Source organism: Sorex fumeus, unplaced genomic scaffold, assembly GCF_029834395.1.
Source record: "Sorex fumeus unplaced genomic scaffold, SorFum_2.1 ptg000098l, whole genome shotgun sequence".
In the NCBI taxonomy this organism is placed as follows: Eukaryota; Metazoa; Chordata; class Mammalia; order Eulipotyphla; family Soricidae; genus Sorex; species Sorex fumeus.
This window is the reverse complement of record NW_026606155.1, coordinates 87453639-87471734: the sequence shown is the minus strand read 5'-3', so window position 1 is coordinate 87471734 and position 18096 is coordinate 87453639. Positions and strand designations below refer to the sequence as shown.

General features: G+C 42.1%; 1 protein-coding gene across 1 annotated transcript in view; it reads left to right on the top strand.

Annotated features, from left to right (window-relative positions):
- Positions 1 to 894: 894 nt before the first annotated feature.
- TP53BP1 (tumor protein p53 binding protein 1) overlaps positions 895 to 18096 on the top strand; it is a 74572-nt gene continuing 57370 nt past the window's right edge. Inside the window, exons 1-7 of the mRNA XM_056133439.1 lie at positions 895 to 1008; positions 1583 to 1767; positions 1957 to 2047; positions 2698 to 2782; positions 14683 to 14807; positions 15439 to 15597; positions 16008 to 16137. Coding sequence (XP_055989414.1) covers positions 1002 to 1008; positions 1583 to 1767; positions 1957 to 2047; positions 2698 to 2782; positions 14683 to 14807; positions 15439 to 15597; positions 16008 to 16137 — 782 coding nt within the window. The 5' untranslated portion in view covers positions 895 to 1001. The remainder of the gene's footprint in view (positions 1009 to 1582; positions 1768 to 1956; positions 2048 to 2697; positions 2783 to 14682; positions 14808 to 15438; positions 15598 to 16007; positions 16138 to 18096) is intronic.

The following is an 18096-nucleotide window of genomic DNA, read 5'->3' as shown; positions in this document are numbered from 1 at the left end:
CTATATTGAATGAATGATCTTTGGGGTAGTTTAGTTAAAAGGGGCGGCTGCTGTCTGAGTCATGTTCTCAGTTCTTTCAATGGGAGGTGCAAAAGTAAATAAATACATGCAGACGTAAATAAAATTTCTGGAGCTATAGTCTCCATCGGCTATAATCTCATAAAAATCTGGGCAACAATAAGCAATGTGAAGCTTTTTGTACCTTCCAGGTTGGAAAGGGCAATTGAAAAAATACGGTTTTCTGGTGTGTGTGTGTGTATGTGAGAGGGGAGAGAGAGAGAGAGAGAGAGAGAGAGAGAGAGAGAGAGAGAGAGAGAGAGAGAGAGGTGGTGGTGGTGGTGGGAGGGGGGCGTAAACTGGCAGAAGACATAATGTAAAGCCCTTGAATTCAAATTATAGGCCAACAAAAGGAACCCTGATTGACACAGAGAAACCCCAGAGAGTTCACACTCCTCAGTTTTACTAGCTCTCAAGTAGTAGCTGTCCTGGTTCCTCCTCTTTGCTCTTTTATTAGAAAGCGCCTGGAAATCCTCTCCCTTTCCACGGAAGAGGGTGAAAGAACGGGGCCTGACGGTGCAGGAGGGGTAGAAAAGCAGGATTTTTCTTTTTAAGTCCGAGCCCGAAGAAAACAATAGTCTCCGAGGCTTGGGAATATATTTCACGCCCTCTCAAGGTCCCTTCGGTTCAAGGATACTGTCATTCTCTGGCTTGGTAGGGGGAGGGCCGCAGCCTCCATGCTGCCATGGAAACACGCCGCCGAGTTCCTTTTTCTTACGCGGGGCGGGGCGTTGCGCCGCAGCCACCAGTCACCCGCAGGCCTTCTTGAGTGGCGGGTGGCGGCAGCGAATGGGCGCGCCGGTTCTGCGTGACGCGGCGGGAAGAGGGGGAGTTCGCGGCTGGTGGCGGCGGCGGCAGCGACAGCGGCGACCTGGGGATCGCGCTGGAGGGACCCGGGGCGTGCAGGAGACCTCTTGCTCGAGCGCGAGGGACCTCCCGCCGGGATGCCTGGTACTGCTGGGAGGAAAGTGAGGCCCGAGTGGGGCCCGAGGGGCTGAGTGGAGGGTTTGAAGGGACGGCTGGCCGGAGGGGGCGGGGTGGCAAGCATGGCGGCGGTGACGGGGATGGGGTTGGAGGCCCCTGAGGAGGGGGCGGGGAAGCCGTAGCGCGGAAGGCTGGGTGGTCGTGAGGAAGCGCGAGGGGCTCCACGGGTGCTGGCCGACGGAGATTACGAAGCAGCCTTTTCCCCGGGGCTGTAGAGGCGCCAGGAGGACAGAGGCAGAGTTGGGGGGGATGGAAAAAGGGGCGGGGAGAGAAGAGGGTAGAAAGGAGGGGAAAGGGTGTCTGCAGGAAGGCCGCGGCAGAGAAGAGGGAGCTAGGATAGGCAGGCCAATTGTAAATAATGAGGGAAATCGAGCCCTGGGATAGGAACACGTTGGCTGCGATTAGAAATGCATGTTCTTACTGGCAGAGTCTAGCCGGTCCCCCTTCCCAGCCCTCGCACTTCCGCCCCATTATTTGAGCTCAGACTTCGTGAGGAGGCTTGCAGGTTGTACAGGACTGATCTTTTGTTATTCCATTCCAGGGGAGCAGATGGACCCGGCTGGAAGTCAGTTGGATTCAGATTTCTCTCAGCAAGACACTCCTTGCCTAATAATTGAAGATTCCCAGCCTGAAAGCCAGGGTCTAGAAGATGATTCTGGTTCTCACTTCACGATGCTCTCTCGCCACCTTCCTAATCTGCAGGCACACAAAGAGAACCCCGTTTTGGTGAGTAATATATTTCCTTGTTTGGAAATGGTTAATTTCTTTCCCTAATCTCTATCAAAAACCCAACCAGACTGCTGTGTCTTGGATAAAGTTGAATTGGAGGAAAGTAATTATGATCATAGAAAGTATGTCTCCTTTGGTTTTTTTTTAATATATATAGTGAGGATTCTGTGTGTGTATGTTTTTTAGGATATTGTGTCCAATCCTGAACAAACCACTGGAGAAGAGCAAGGAGGCAGTAATAGTGGGTTCGGTGAACATATGAAAGAAAAAGCTGCAGGTGAGGTGTTCAAGCTCTTAGTCATTTTTGCAAGCGTGTTTGGTTGGAGCTGGGTGAATTTAAACATGGTTGTGGTGATTGTATATAAGGAAGTCTTGCACAGTGTTTGGTGCCTATTAGGCAATCAAAAGATAGATGTCCTAGGGGCCCAGGGATAACTCAATGATAGAGTGCCATTCTGCCTGGTAGCACCAAAAGTGTGATGCCCAGCACTGCTTAGTTACATACTGAGTGCAGTCTAGGGGACACTACCATCAGTATCTCTGATGACCCCCCCTCCAACTTGCATACCAACTAAATCTGTGAGCACTGCATTTAAGTGTGTGATCCTATCATTGCAAAAACAAGAGAAGGGAAAAATAAAAGATAATCTATTTTCATGTGTGTGTTTTGTTTTGGGGCCATACCTGGCTGTGCTCAGGGCTGACTCCTGGCTCTTTGCATGACTTGGGGAACTCTTTGAGGTGTTGGGAATTGAACCTGGATTGGATTTAAGCAAACCAAATGCTCTACCCACTTACTGTCTCTCTGGCCCCTTAAAAATTGATATTCTGTTGTAAGCTGATTAGATTGATATAATCTGCATTCTTAAATTGATGATAAAATTTGATGATTTAACGCGTCTTGTGCTAATATCCAATTTATTTCAGAACCCATGGATTCTTCTCATTTGGACACATGTGGTTCCATCAGTCAGGTGATAGAACAGTTACCTCAGCAAAACAGGACAAGCAGGTATACTGATGTTTGACGGAATTTTTTTAAACTTGATGAATTGGTTGGTCATATACTGGAACCTCATTCCAGGAATATAAGGGATTACTTTTATTTTTGTGAATTAGAAAGTGGGATTTGGGATGGTATTATCTCTAGTATTATATTACTACTGGTAGCTGGAATCTTTATTGTAAAGGTAATAACATTTTTGATATCTGCATTATTTAAATTGTGATCTATTTTGTACATGTGGAACAAAGCAGACATTCCTCATTCTTAGTATAGATATGACTTAGTGGGATTGGAGAGAGTACAGTTGGTAAGATGCTTGCTTTGCATGCAGCTGACCTGGGTTCAATCCCCGGCACCCTACATGGCCCTCTTGAGCACCACCAGGAGTGAGCCCTGAGCACAATACCAGGAGTAAACCTTGTGCACCACTGGGTATTGAACAAACGAAAAGATAAATATGTTACCAAATCTGTTCAGGCATGCTTTCCACCTGCCAACAGAAGTAACTCACCAGTTTTAGACTTATATAATTTATTTTCTAAACCAGTGATTTTTAATCTTTTTATACCTATGGAGTGGTGAAAATAGTGGTGAAAATACAGACTGGAAAACTATGTATGTATACTGGTGCTTATACTTGTGGTTGAGGACAGTGCTTTTCTGCTCCTCTTTGCATACTACATGCTAAGTGTCTGTAACTTTTTGTGGACTGGCAGAAAATTTCTGCTGCCTGGTACCCACTTAAAGACTGGCAGTTGAAAATCATTACCCTAAAAAGTATTCAGCTCTCACTTGGTCTTATGTATATTTTATTTTGTGGGGGGGTTGGGTCACACCTAGTGGTGCTTGGAGTTTGTAATTTGGGGGACCCTGAGGTGCTGGTGATCAAACATGCAAGGTCTAGCTCCTTAACCCTTCTCCTATCCCTTTGGCCTCTCTTTTGTTATATATGTATCTTTATATTTTTCCTTTATTGAATTTATCTTTGATTGGATATTTTATATATAATATTATAATATGTAATATTATTTAGCTTCATCCTTAAAACCTGCGTAATGAAGACATGATATTGCTTCCATTACATAGATGGGAAAAATGTGAAGGGTGAAAAAGTTAACAACCTGCTCTAGAATTCGTTGTTAGTGACAAAATTGAGGTTTTTTTTCTTTTTGTATCTTGGGCCACACCCCGTGATGTTCATGTATTCAGGACTTACTCCTGGCTCTGTACTTAGGGATTATTCCTTGCGGACTCTGGGTACCATGTGGTACTGGAGATGAAACTGGGTCTGCTACGTGCAAGGCAAATGCCCTGTAGTATGCAATACTATTACTCCAGCTCAACTAAGAAACACTGTTTATGGGCTTTTTATTTATTAAATACAAATATTTTTATGCTTCCCCCATCCTTGACTTTGCCGGAAGACTTATTTGAAAGTGAAAGGCTTAGTTCATAGTGGCTGCCTTCTTCATGGCAGCCAGGACATTATTCAGTTTCTCTTTTCCTCTTGTCGCAGATGTGTATGTGTTCCAGTCCTTTTTCAGTTGAATTTGAGGGCCTGCTTGTCCTCGTAATCTTGAGCAGCTCCATTACCTGTTGATTGCTTTTTGTGTGTGAAATCACACTCCTCTCAGATCACGTCCAGTGTGAACTTGGTGTATTTCATGAGGCACCATGTTCATGGCTGTGCCTTGTGTCGCTCACGTTCTTGGTTATGTTATGTCTCTTGTTGAGGCCCATGGTCGTAGGATAATACAGAGCCATGATTGAAGCTCTTTGATAGCTACCACAGTGGAAGAATTGGTGCCACACAAAATTCTGAGATACTCTTATTTTCAGACTGGTTTGAGTTAGTGGAATCAGAAAGTATGTATATCCTTCACTGTAAATGAGACAGTGCTTTTGAGAAGTGTTGTTCTTTTCCATTTTGCATCAATGTTTTGCTCTTTTTCTAAAAGAAATTTGGCTACAAGTTCAATAAATGTGTAGATTTGGGGGATGCTTTATATATTTGTCTTGGTTCTGGTTTTTGGTTCATATCCGGTGGTGTCATGGGCTACTCCTGGCTCTCTGCTTGGGCTGGTCACTGCAGATGGTGCTCAGGGAAAATGTGGGGTGCCAGGAATCAAATTTGGGCCTCTTGTATGCAAAACATGTGCTCCACCTCAATGAACTATTTCTCTGACCCTGTGGCAGTTGCTTTAAAGGTGCTTTGCCATCATGAAACTTATAATTTAATTGGATAGGCAGACATTTAATTATTAAATAAATTGCTATTCAATTATAATGTGAATATAATGTGAATATAATGTTTTGTGAAAAGGGAAAACAATAGAACAATAACCTAGTGTGAGGGCTAGGAGAAAGTTTTTTTAAGGAGTGTTATTTATAATTGTAAAGATGAATTTGTTAGGCATAGTTGAAGGGTCAGGGAAAGATTCAGCCTGTGGGAGGTGGAGCTTTTCAAACCCAAGGTAACTGCATTTACAAAGGCCATGTAACTGGAAGGAACTCATAAGGTTGATTCCAAAAGAAAGAAAGCTCTTCAAAATACATGTAAATTGCTCTCCTTTGATCTGTCTATGTTGTCTTAATTCATTAAAGTAGATTCTTTGAAAAAAGCTGTTTGTGAACATTTCTGTCATAAACTTTTAAAATACCCTTTTTCTCTTATGTGGAGTCCTCTTTGATGGAAGCTGTTCCTCCTAAACATGGAGCATCCTAAAAATACATTAGTAAAGAAATAGAGATCTTTTTATTTCTCCATTAAGCATATTTAAAATTGAGATGGTTGTGGATTCACAGGAAGGTATAAGATATAAAAGAGAGTGATCTTATGGTCTCCCCAGAACCACTAGAGGTCCCTGCGTGCAGACCCCAAGAATAAGCCCTGAGCACCACTGGGTGTGGCCCCAAAATAGAAAAGATAGAGAACAATTTCAGCTCCACAAGGTTTTTCATTACCATTTTTAAAACATACCCACATCTCTCCCAGTCTGAACCGCCAGCCAACTATTGCAGTGAACTCTATTTTGGTGGTTTTGTCATTTTATAATCTTATAAAAATGTAATCATATAGTATGCAATTTGGGATTGACTTCTTTTTGGTCAACTCTCAGAATATCCATACTAGTTGTTGTTATGTGTTAATCGTTTTTTTGTTTTCGTAACGAGTGATGTTTCATAATGTGGATGTACCAGAGTTTATTTAACCATTTACCTTGTAAGGAAATCTGAGATAATTTGGGATTTTGGCTATTACAAATAGAGCTGCTATGATCATGTATATGACAAGTTTTTGAGTAAGCATAAAGTTTTAGTATCTGTGGGATAAATAGCCAGTTGGACAATTGCTTTATGGTAGTTTCATGTTTAGATTTTTTTTCCCCCTTTTGTTGTTTTGCCATACCCAGTGATGCTCAGGAGCTGCTCTCTGCAGAGTTGTTTCAGGTTGCTTCTGTTTGCTGAGAGGGCCATACAGTGCCGGGGACCATCAGGCCTCCTGCATGTTAAGTGTGATTCTAGCTCTTTGAGCTATCTCCTCAACTCTTACATATTTAGAATTTTAAGAAACTGCCAGATGATCTTTATTGTGTGGTTTGGGGAGCTAAATCCCTGCTTTACCAAACAATTTTCTGGAGTAGCTGTATCAATTTACAGTCCCGTTTGCTATGTATGGAAGTGATAATTTCTCTCCAGTCTCACCCATATACGGTGGTCACTGTTTTTAATTTTGCCATTCTGTTGAATGTGCAGTGATATTTGTTGTGTTTTTTTGGGAGGTGGGTAGGTGGAGAAGGTATCACATCTGGCAGTAGTAGGGTAGGATACTCAGAGCAAAGTACTTCAGAGCTACTCCTGGGCAGTACTTGGGGGACCATGTAGTGCAGGGTATTGAATCTGGTGCTCCTGCATACAGAGCATACACCTCAGCCCATTAAGCCATATCCTGTCCCTTCATTGTGATTTTAATTTATATTTTCTGGTGGCTAATGCTGTTGAATATTTTTCATATACTCTTTCATATCCTCATTTCATAATCCTCTTTAAGGAAATTATTCATCTCTTTTATCCACTTTTGGAGGCCAGGGCAGGAGTTAGTCTGTGGCGTTGTGCTCAGGAATCACTCCTGGCGGAGCTCAGAGGATCATATGCTGTGCTAGGGATTGAATCGGGATTAGCTACATGTTGCAAGGTAAATGCTCTACGTACTGTACTGTTCTTTTTGTCCCTCTTGCATATTTACCAAATGAATTCTGTTTTGTGGCCACACACGGTGGTGCTTAGGGATCACTCCTGGCATAGTTTGGAGGACCACATTGGAGTGCCAGGGATTAAATTGGGATGACGTTTTGCAGAGCAGATGCCCTATCTGGTGTACTATTGCTCCAGTCTCTCTGTCCATTTTTTAAATGAAGTCTGTTTTTGTTTTGTTTTTTGTCTTGTGGCCACACCCGTTGATGCTCAGGGCTTACTCCTGGTTCTGTGCTCAGGGATCGCTTCTGGTGGGCTCTGGAGATCACATGTGATATCAGGATTAAACTCTGGTTGGCTGTGCCTGGCAAATGTTCTACCCGCAATACTATCTCTCTGGCCTGTGAATTCTGCTTTTTATTGTTTTGAGAGTTCTTTATATATTATTAGTGCTAGTCCTTAAAAGGGTATTTAATTTGTAGGCATTTCACTATGTAGCTTGTTTTTTTTTTCTTCTTCAGACTATTTCTCACAGAGAAGGCTTTAAATTTTGCATAGATTCGTTAAGTATTTTGTCACTGTCTATCACTGTCCTCCCGTTGTTCATCGATTTGCTTGAGCAGGCACCACTAATGTCTCTATTGTGAGACTTGGTTACTGTTTTTGGCATATTGAAAACGCCACGGGGAGCTTGCCAGGCTCTGCCATGTGGGCAGGATACTCTTGGTAGCTTGCCAGGCTCTCCGAGAAGGATAGAGGAATCGAACCTGTGTTGGCCGCATGCAAGGCAAAAGCCCTACTGCTGTGCTATCGCTCTAGCCCGTTAAGTATTTTAAACATAATAAACATTTAGTTTATCATTGTATTTTTTTTTTAGCTTTTGGACTATACCTGGCTTTGCTTAGGGGCTACTCATAGTGCAGTGCTCAGAGATTGTTCTCATTGGTGCTTAGGGGAATAGTGCTGTGACAGGGATTGAATTTTGGGTTTCTACATGAAAAAATATGTACTCTACCCTTTAGTCAACACCCCAGGTTAGTAAATAGCTTTTTTTTTTTTTTTATTTTGGGTCACACCTGGCGATGCACAGGGGTTACTCCTGGCTCTGCACTCAGGAGTTCTCCTGGCGGTGCTCAGGGAACCATATCGGATGCTGGGAATTGAGCCCAGGTCAGCTGCATGTAAGGCAAATGCCCTACCCGCTGTTTTATCTCTCCAGCCCCAATAGCTTATTTTTATTCATTTTAAAAAATTATTTTTTAATTTTTTAATGAATCAGTGTGAGGTACAGTTACAGACTTAACTTTCATGCTTACATTTCAGTCATACGATGATCGAGTACCCATCCTCCACCAGTGCCCATTCTTGTTTTTGTTTTTTTGCTTTTTGGGTCACATCCAGCAATGCACAGGGGTTACTCCTGGCTCATGCACTCAGGAATCACTCCTGGTGGTGCTCGGGGGACTATATGGGATGCTGGGAATCGAACCCGTGTCGGCTGCGTGTAAGGCAAACGCCCTACCCACTGTGCTATTGCTCCAGTCCCCCCAATAGCTTCTTTTTAATTTTATCTTTTGGGCCAGACCTGGTTGCACTCAGGGTTTACTCCTGACTCTGTACTCAGGGATCATTCCTGATGTTACTTCTGGGAACATATGCAGTACTGGGAATCGAATCTGGGCTCACCACATGCAAGGCAAGTTCCCTAACTGCTTTACTGTCTTTCAACCTTTTTTTAAAAAATGCTTGGGACCAGAGAGACAGTACAGCGGCTAAGGCATTTGCCTTGTATGTACCTCATCCAGGTTCTTTTTTTTTAATTTATTTTTATTTAATTTTCTTTTTGGTCATACCTGGCAATGCTCAGGGGTTACTCCTGGTTCTGTACTCAGGAATTACTCCTGGTGGTGCTTGGGGTGCCATAAGGGATATTGGAGATCAAACCCAGGTCAACTGCATGCAAGGCAATTACCCTACCTCTACGTACTATTACTCTGGCCTCACTGATCTGGATTCTATCCCTGCATCCCTTATGGACCCCTGAACCTACCAGGAGTTATCCCTGACCACAAAGCCAGGAGTAAGTCTGGTAATTTTGTGGTATCAGGATGTCTGAAGGCACCATCAGGTTGCTGATGCACTCACCCCGTGGTCCAGGTTGACCCACTGGTGGCACTGCGCCCCCAGGACCCCAGTGGTTACACAGCAGTGGCTTTGGCAGGGACCAGGACCGGGGCCACGGCTGCTTTTGTTCACAGACGGGCATTCTGGGCAGACTGCAGCCACCAGTACAGCAGAGTCTGACCGGGGGTACATGCCCCCATCCTGGGTCTTTAGACAATTGGTGTTTAGGGAGATTGTCCTCCGTGGTATGCTGCGGTTGGTGTGGGCCGGTCTAGGGAATAAATGGCAGCAGATGTGAATTGTGGGGCCCAGAGTGGGAACTTGGGATGCCTCCCCAACTTGAAGATCCATGCTCCATGGTGGTGCTGATTCTACCTGAAGAGCCCGATTTAGACACGTTAGCCCTGACATAGCCCATAGCACTGAGAGCTGCGATAACTCCATCCTCAGGCTGTCATGCCACCGCTGTCCTCACAAGTCCCATTCTCGCTGGGAATGGGAATGACGCTCTCCTTGAGATAGAATATCCAAGGGGTACCCACATTCAGTCACGCAGAAATTTTATGACCCCTTCCACTGTTCAGAGCGCTTGCTGCTGCACCTCTGCCATCTCTCTCTCTCTCTCTCTCTCTCTCTCTCTCTCTCTCTCTCTCTCTCTCTCGGATAGACCTTGAGTCAACTGTGTGCAAGATAAATGCCCTACCTGTTGTGCTATTGCTCTGGCCCCTACCTCTGCCATCTTGACCAGAACTCTTGTTTTCTTTTATCTTTTCTTTTTCATTTTGCTTTTTGGGTCACACCCAGTGATGTTCAGAGATTACTCCTGGTTTTGTACTCAGGAATTGCTCCAGACAGTGCTTGCTTGGGGGACCATATGGGATACCAGGGATCAAACCCGGGTAGGCCATGTGCAAGGCAAACGCCCTACCTGCTGTACTAGCACTCTGGTCCCTCTTCTATTGTTTTTCATTGAGGAATTGGTGCTGCATGCACTGCCTGCTTGGGCACCGAGTGTGTGCCTCTGTGGGGCAGGACTCTGCTTTCTTTGGGCTCTGACTGTGTGTGTCACTGGCAGCAAATGGCAGTTCCTCGGGGCTGCAGATAGTAGTAATGGAAGGAGGAGGAGGGAGAAGCATCAATTTAATTTTTGATCAAGACAATTCAGTTTCATAATAAAAGACGAGTATTTAACTCATGTCAACACTTCCAATTTTTGATAATTATTTTATTGCGTATTGTGTAATCTAAATAACATCTTTAATTTTCGTGTTCTTCCATCAGTTCTAGACAGTAAAGAAAAGTTTATCATAAGTACAGTTTAGTTTATAATCTGATTCATTTCAAGCCTCTTGACTAATGTAATCTTTCTATAGGTATTACTTCCTGCATGCTGAAAACTGTTGAGTTTTGGGGATACAAATGATCAAAAGGGATAAAAATCCTCAACCTTAATGTGGCTTATATTGTGTGGATATAGCAGTACATGATAAGTAAATATGTGGTATGGTAGACACTGACAAAGACTGAAGAGAAATATGAATAGGGAGTGAGTAGGAAATGTCAGAGGAGTTGCAAGTTTAGGTAATATGTAGTGAATGCTTCACTATATATAAAGATTTCATTTAGAATTTTGGAGGGTTTGTTTTGGTTTTTGGGCCACAACCAGCTGTGCTCAGAGCTTACTCCTGACTCTACCCTTAGGGATAATTCCTGGCAGGGCTTTCGGGACCATATGGGATGCTGGGGATCAAAACTATGTCAGCTGTGTGCAAGGCAAGCACCTTAGCAGCTTTACTATCTCTCTGGCCCCTTGATTTTGGTATGTGAAAAGAAATTTTAGTAAGTGATTACTACTATTATCTGAGATAATCCATAACTAAAGAATAAAAAGGTTCTAAGGCAGCATTTCTCAACTGGAGGACATACTGCTCCTGTGGGATATTTTAAGAAGGCTACAAATGACAGTTGAATAGCTGGGGGCCTCCGCACTAGACCAGGAAGCCGGTGAATAAGGTGGAACGCCATGGGAAGGAAATAATGTTGAAAGTGGCCCATGGCTCCAAGGCTGACGAAAAAAGGTTTAGAAACACTGCCCTAAGGCTCTAGAGTGGAATATTTGAGAAATAGGAGTTTAATGTTGGAGTAGAGAGTTGAGAGGAATGGGTGAAAAGTCAGAAATGAGGGTGCCATATGTAAAGTTCTGTACTTTGGCATGAGTTTGTGCTGCTACTTTTAATGAGATAGGAAGGCTTTAAAAGATTTGAACAGAAGAATAGCATTCTGGTTTAAACTTTCACAGAATTATTATTACTGCCAGATTATGTATAGATTGAAGGGTTGGAGAAATGGTACAGGCATTAAGGCACTTGCCTTGCATCCCACCAACCCGTGTTTGAATTCCTGCCACCACATGTTGTCCCTTGAGCACTGCCAGAAGTCATTTGTGAGCACAGAGCCAACAATAGCCTCCTGAGCACAAGTTACATGTGGCCCAACACCTACTCCCTCTCAAATCCCCAAGTAGGAGGAAAAAAAAGAATAGTTTGAAAATTATGTAGATTTTATTTCTCATAAAAGTTAAAGAATATTGAGCTAACTGTGTACAATTGTGTAATGTAGGGGGATCTAAGATAGAGATTTAAATTACACAATAGTCAGCATATGAAAAGTCAAGAGTCTGGATAAGATGACTATAGGGAGATGAGCAGAGCTGAGGAAGAGGTTTGAGAACACATTTATCCACCAGCATTTAGGTTAGGCAAAACATGAAGGTAGACCACCGAAAGAGAATGCTTTGACATGTATGCTTTGTAATGTCTGTCATTTACTCTTCTATTTTTTTTGTCATTTTGCTCTTGTTCTTTTTTTTTGCCATATTTTCCAATTTCATGCATATGGTTCTTCTAATTATATAAATGATGCTTCTGTTTTAGTAAAAAGAGGTTTTTTTTTTTTTGTCTTTGAGCCATCTCCTATAGCGCTTGGGCTTACTCCTGACTTACGCTCACAATCACTTTTGGCCTTGTATAGGCCTTGTATAGGCCTTGTATAGGGTTCTGTGGCTCAAACCTAGGTTGGCCACATACAGGGCCAGTGCCCTCCCCTTCTATTGTCTGTACAGCCCCAATGAGTGAAAATTTCTAATCCTGTATCTCTTCCTTGGGCCATAGTCCTGAAAATTTCAATTTTGTGTTTTCTCCTCTTTTATGCTTAATCAAGTATTGCTTAATGTTGTTTGTGAAATACATTATATAGAAGTTACAAGAAAGCAAAAGTCGCCTATTCTGTCACCCAGAGTTAATTGCTATAAACACTTTGATACATTTTCTCTCTTTTAATTTTAATATTTTTATGCTTTTGATTTTTATAGTTGGCATGTGGAAAGTGAAAGTTTGTATGTTTGTTAGAGCCAGGGAGATGCCTTAAAGGACTAGAATACATGTTTTGCATGTTGGAAACCCAGGTTTGATCCCTGGCACTGCATATCCCCTAAGTAGCACTGAGAGATGACCCAAAAATACCAAGAAAAGAAAGAAAAGTTGTGTGCTTGCTGAAACGCTCAGTAACTTTGCTGAGAGTAATTAAAAAAAAAAGTTTAAACTGACAGGGACAGAGAAATATCTCTAAAGAATGGAGCAGGGTCAGAGAGATAGTACAGGAGTTAAGGCACTGCTTTGCACGAGGCAGACCCCAATTTGGTCTGTGGCACCACATATGGTCCCCTGAGCACAGAAGTGATCCCTGAGTACCACTGTGTGGGACTCAAAAACCAAAGGGGAAAAAAAAAAGGTTGGAGCATATGCTTTTGCATGTAGAACAGGGTATTAACCCTGAGCACCACTAGGGTGGCCCCAAGCCCCCCACCCCTTCAATAAAAAAACTTTAAATATACAGAAGAAATGAATAGTACGTATTTGTTTCTCTGTATGCTTACAGATGTTATTCATACACAAGTATCTTTCATGCATATATAATTGTGTATAATATTTTTGAGAGCTGGAGTATTTGAAACTTAGTTAGAGACATTCTATTTCCCTTTAATTATATCAGAAATCATCCCCTAAAATAATAATGTATTATACTATAACTATAATACCATTATTACACCTTGAAAATACATATACTGTCTAATAATAGAGTTTATATTCAGATTTTTTTTTGAATGGGGGACAACACCCAGTAATGCTTATTTCTGACTCTATGCTCAGGCTCACTCCTGGCCTGGCTTGAAGCACCATATGGGGTGATGGGTGTCAAACCCAAGCTGACCGTGCAGCTTAGGTAGTATCAGCAGGTAGTATCTCTCTGGTGCTCAAAACAGTTTTGTTTATATTTAGTATATGTATGACACAGGATCAGTTCAGTCTAAGATTACATTTTTTTTAAAAGCATTTGGTTTTTAAAAAAACATTTATTACTTTTTGGAGTATTTTGGGCCATACCTAATAGTACTCAGGTCTTGCTCATGTCTCTCTGCTCAGGGGCCATTCATGGTGGTATTGGGAGACATTGAGTGATGCTGGGGATCAGACCAGGGTCAGATTTGTGGATGGCAAGCACCTTAATATATGTTTTTCATTTAATTTTAAAATGATGGTTAATTAACTAATTTATTTTTAGTTTTGGGGCCACATTTGGTGATATACTCATCGCTTACTCCTGGCACTGTGCCACTGAGTTTACTCCTGGTGATGTGTGGGTGACCATATGGGATGCTGGGGATTGAACATGGGCCATAAATTAGACTTAGGTAACGTGATTACAGTAGTGCTAATTTATGGTACTGATGTACAAAATTACTGTACCCCACTGCCACCAAAGTGCCCAGTAGGTTTTCTGTTTAATATTGTGTTTTTTAAATTCTTCACAGTGTTTTTTTTTTTTGTTGTTGTTGTTCTGTTTTCTTTTTTGTTTTGGAGCCACACCTGACAGAGCTCAGGGCTTTCTCTTGGCTCTGTGATCAGGAATCACTCCTTGCAGGGCTTGGAGGACCATACAGGGTGCTGGGAATTGAACCCAGGTTGACCACATGCAAGACAAGTTCTCTCCCTGTTGTACTGTCTCCTCAGGTGCTGTAGTTGTTAGTCTATTAGGTGTTCTCTTTATGTAGAAAGAAGAGCTAACTAGGTAAGGTTCTTGTTTTTGTTTTGGGGCTACATCCGGTGGTGCTCAGGGCTTAATCCTGGCAGTGCTCAGGGTATCACATGGGAGCGGGGGATCAAGCTGGGTTTACCATGTGCAAGACAAGTGCACTACCCACTGTACTGCTTATTTTACCCAAAGGGTTTTTTTTAGTATGTTTGTTTGCTTTTTGTTTTGCTTTGCGGCCACACCTGGCAATGCTCAGGAGTTACTCCTGGCTATGAACTCATGTATTACTCCTGGCAGTGCTCAGGCTCCATATGGGATGCGGGGATCAAACCTTGTCAGCGCATTCAAGTCAAGCACCCTAATAAGTAGGTACATTTCTTTGATTTAAAATTTCCTTAGGAAGTGGTAAGAGGGAAGTCAAAATAAAATTTATTATGGTTTTAGTCAAGTGTGTCAACCTATTTGGGTATACATGATTGTGTGTTTCTATTGTGCAGTGTTCTGGGAATGTCAGTGGACTCTGTTCCTGTGGTGGAAGAAAAGGAAGAAGAGACAGAAAAAGAGAAAGATGAAAAGGAAGAAGATAATCTAGATGAGATGACACATTCCCTTGGTGCTGAAGGTAGCCATTTGCCTTTCCCAATAGATTGTTAAGTCTCTTTTAATACAAGCATGTAGATAGCTAAATTTCTTTTTAACACTGATAAAATTGCGACTTATCATTAAGAGACTTGCTTGAAAAATTAAGGTATTCCACCTAATTTGATGGTCTGTAGATCTTTTGATTCTACATAATAACTTTTACTCCTCTTTCTGTATAGTAACTCTTACTCCTTTTCATATTAGTTTTTAAAATTATTTTGGGATACATGTTTCATGAGGCAGAAGTACAATCTGAATTGCTTTGTATATGATTTGTATATATATTTTCAGGAAGTACACAGTCTACCAATATTAGGTAAGGTTTTTAGTATATAGTTATTTTCAGCATTGCACATTTTCCACTTTTACCTCAATAGTTTAATTACTTTCATTGTTTTTTGGACCACACCTGGTAGTGCTCAGCACTACTGGAAGTGCTGAGGAGACCATGCAGTGCTGGGGATTGAACCCAGCCTCCTGATTTTAAAAATTTGGGGCTGTAAGAAAAATTTTACTGTGAATGATTGACTATGATGCTCTCTTTCTAAAGGGCAGTAGTTTGCATGGTTTATATTAATTGACTCTTTGATTTCATGGGATTTTATTCCTAGATCCTGCTTCATCACAGTTGGGCTTTGGTGTGTTGGAACTTTCCCAGAGCCAGGATGTTGAAGAAAATACTGTGCCATACGAAATAGAAAAAGAACACGTACAGTTAGCAACCACCAACTCTGTCTGTACTGGGCTATCTGATATGGATACTAATACTGGTATGAAATATGTTTTCTGGACTTGTTTTTAAGCATTTTCTTTCCATATTAAAGTGATTTATTTCCTTGATATATTTTATAGATATCTAAGTTAATATGATGGAAGTTAAGATAATAATATGTCAGAATCATCTTGCAAATACTTAACAATTGATGTCTTCTGAATTGGGATTTTTAAAAATCGGTTTTTGGGCCACATCAGCTATGCTTAGAGATTACTGGCTCTGTGCTCAGGGATCACTTATGGTGGAACTCATATAGGGTGGCCTGGCAATTGAGATTCTTTTGCAAATGGTTATTTTCCATTTTTGGAATGATAGCTACATATTTTCAAATTGGCTATCAAAATTATTTCCATTAGATATCCTAAATTTCTATTAAAAATTCTTCTTTCCTTTTAAAACATTAAGCAATGAAGCTTGAAGAGCCGTCTAATGAAGCTATCCCCATGGTAGAACAACTCAACAAGGATATTCCTTTGGTAGCACATCCCAGTAAGGATGTAAATCTGGCAGAAGAGCAAAATCTCCTACCTGCAAGGTAAACTCACTCACTGTTACTCTCTTTCTCTCTCTTCTCCACCTTCCTCCCTCCTTCCCTCCCTCCTTCCCTCCCTCCCTCCCTCCCTCCCTCCCTTCCTTCCTCTATTTCCCCTACCTGGCTGTGCTTAGACTTTAATCCTCACCCTGGATTTAGGAATCACTCCTGGCTTGGGGGACCATATGTATTGATGGGGATTAAATCCATATTGACTGTGTGCAAGGCAAGTGACCTATTTGTAGTATTATTTCTCTGGCCCTGAATTCTTTCTAGAGCCTGTTTATGATTTCCTACAACAGGATTATACTAATTTCACTTTGCAGGTGTACATAATTTTAGAAATTGTTCACTTTTCCCTCGTATTGGATATTTCTGATACAGTAGAAATATTGATTATGATTTCTCATTGGGGCTGGAGCAATAGCACAGTGGGTAGGTTGTTTGCCTTGCACACGGCTGACCCAGGTTTGATTCATCCCTCCCTCTCAGAGAACCCGGCAAGCTACCGGGAGTATCCCGCCTGCACAACAGAGCCTGGCATGCTACCTGTGGCATATTCGATATGCTAAAAACAGTAACAACAAGTCTCACTTTGTGTTCCTGGAGCGAGCAGATGCCATTGGGCTACACTAGCACACGACAGGGATGAATGGAGACGTTACTGGTGCCTGCTTGAGCAAAATTGATGAACAATGGGATGACAGTGCTACTGTGCTATGATTTCTCATTATAGGGACAGGAAAGATAAAGATAGTACAGTGGAAGGTGTTTGCCTTGCACATGTGGCTGACCCAGGTTTGATATCCAGTAGCCCATATGGTCCCTGGAGGCTGCCAGGAGTGATTCCTAAACCTAGAGCCAGGAGTAAGCCCTTAGCACATCCCTCCTCCCCGGGCCCCCCACCCCCCCCAAAAAAAGATATCTCATTGTGTCCTTATCTTTAGGCAAGTCATTTTACTGCTACTGTCATTAATAGGTCATGCATAGTTCATTAAGTTTTGGTTACCACTCTTTCCTTCTGATCTTTGCCCACAGAAGTATTTGTTTTTGTTTGTTGTTGAGCCATACCTGGCAGTGCTAGGAAGCTAACCTCCTGGCAAGGTACTTAGGAGTCACTCCTGCCAGTGTTTGGGGAACCATGCAGTGCCAGGATAGAATCTGGTGCTTTAGCACACAAAGCATGCACTGGATGCATTTGAGCTTTTCTCCTAGGCCTTAGAGGGGCTGTTTCTTTGTGAGAGGACTTCCTAGCCTTTCTGATGAAGAATCACAAGAATTATATTTGAAAGTCTACCATTTGTGTACTTGATGTGCACCCAGATTGTCTTGGGTCTTCAAATATCTTTTTTTTTTTTTTTTGCTTTCTGGGTCACACCTGGCCATGCACAGGGGTTACTCCTGGCTCTGCACTCAGGAGTTACTCCTGGCGGTGCTCAGGGGACCATACGGGATGCTGGGAATCGAACCTGGGTTGGCTGCGTGCAAGGCAAACGCCCTACCTGCTGTGCTGTTTCTCCAGCCCCGGGTCTTCAAATATCTTGCATCTGGTAGTTTATGATATAGGTAGCAGGCAGGTATTCTTTTTTTTTTAATTATTATAAAGTTGCTCACAATAATTTATTACATTTAATATTAGAACACTGATCCCACCACCATTACACCTTCCCATCACCTGATTTTGAATGTTTCCATCCCCAACCCCAAACCCTGTCACCAAATCAGAACCAAAATAATTTATCTTGTATTGCTTGTTATGAGTAATCTGCCAAAAATGACCAAATAAAGTTTCCTTAGAGGAAAGTGTCTGAAGATTATTGTATTTCACCCTGGAGCCATTAAGCCCTTGTATAAGAGATTACTCACATGCTGTTAAAGGTTGAACTTTGTGTGCACATATATATATTTATATTTTCCTCCTGAGATTGGTTTGCTTTTTTTTTTTTTTTTTTTTTTTTTTCT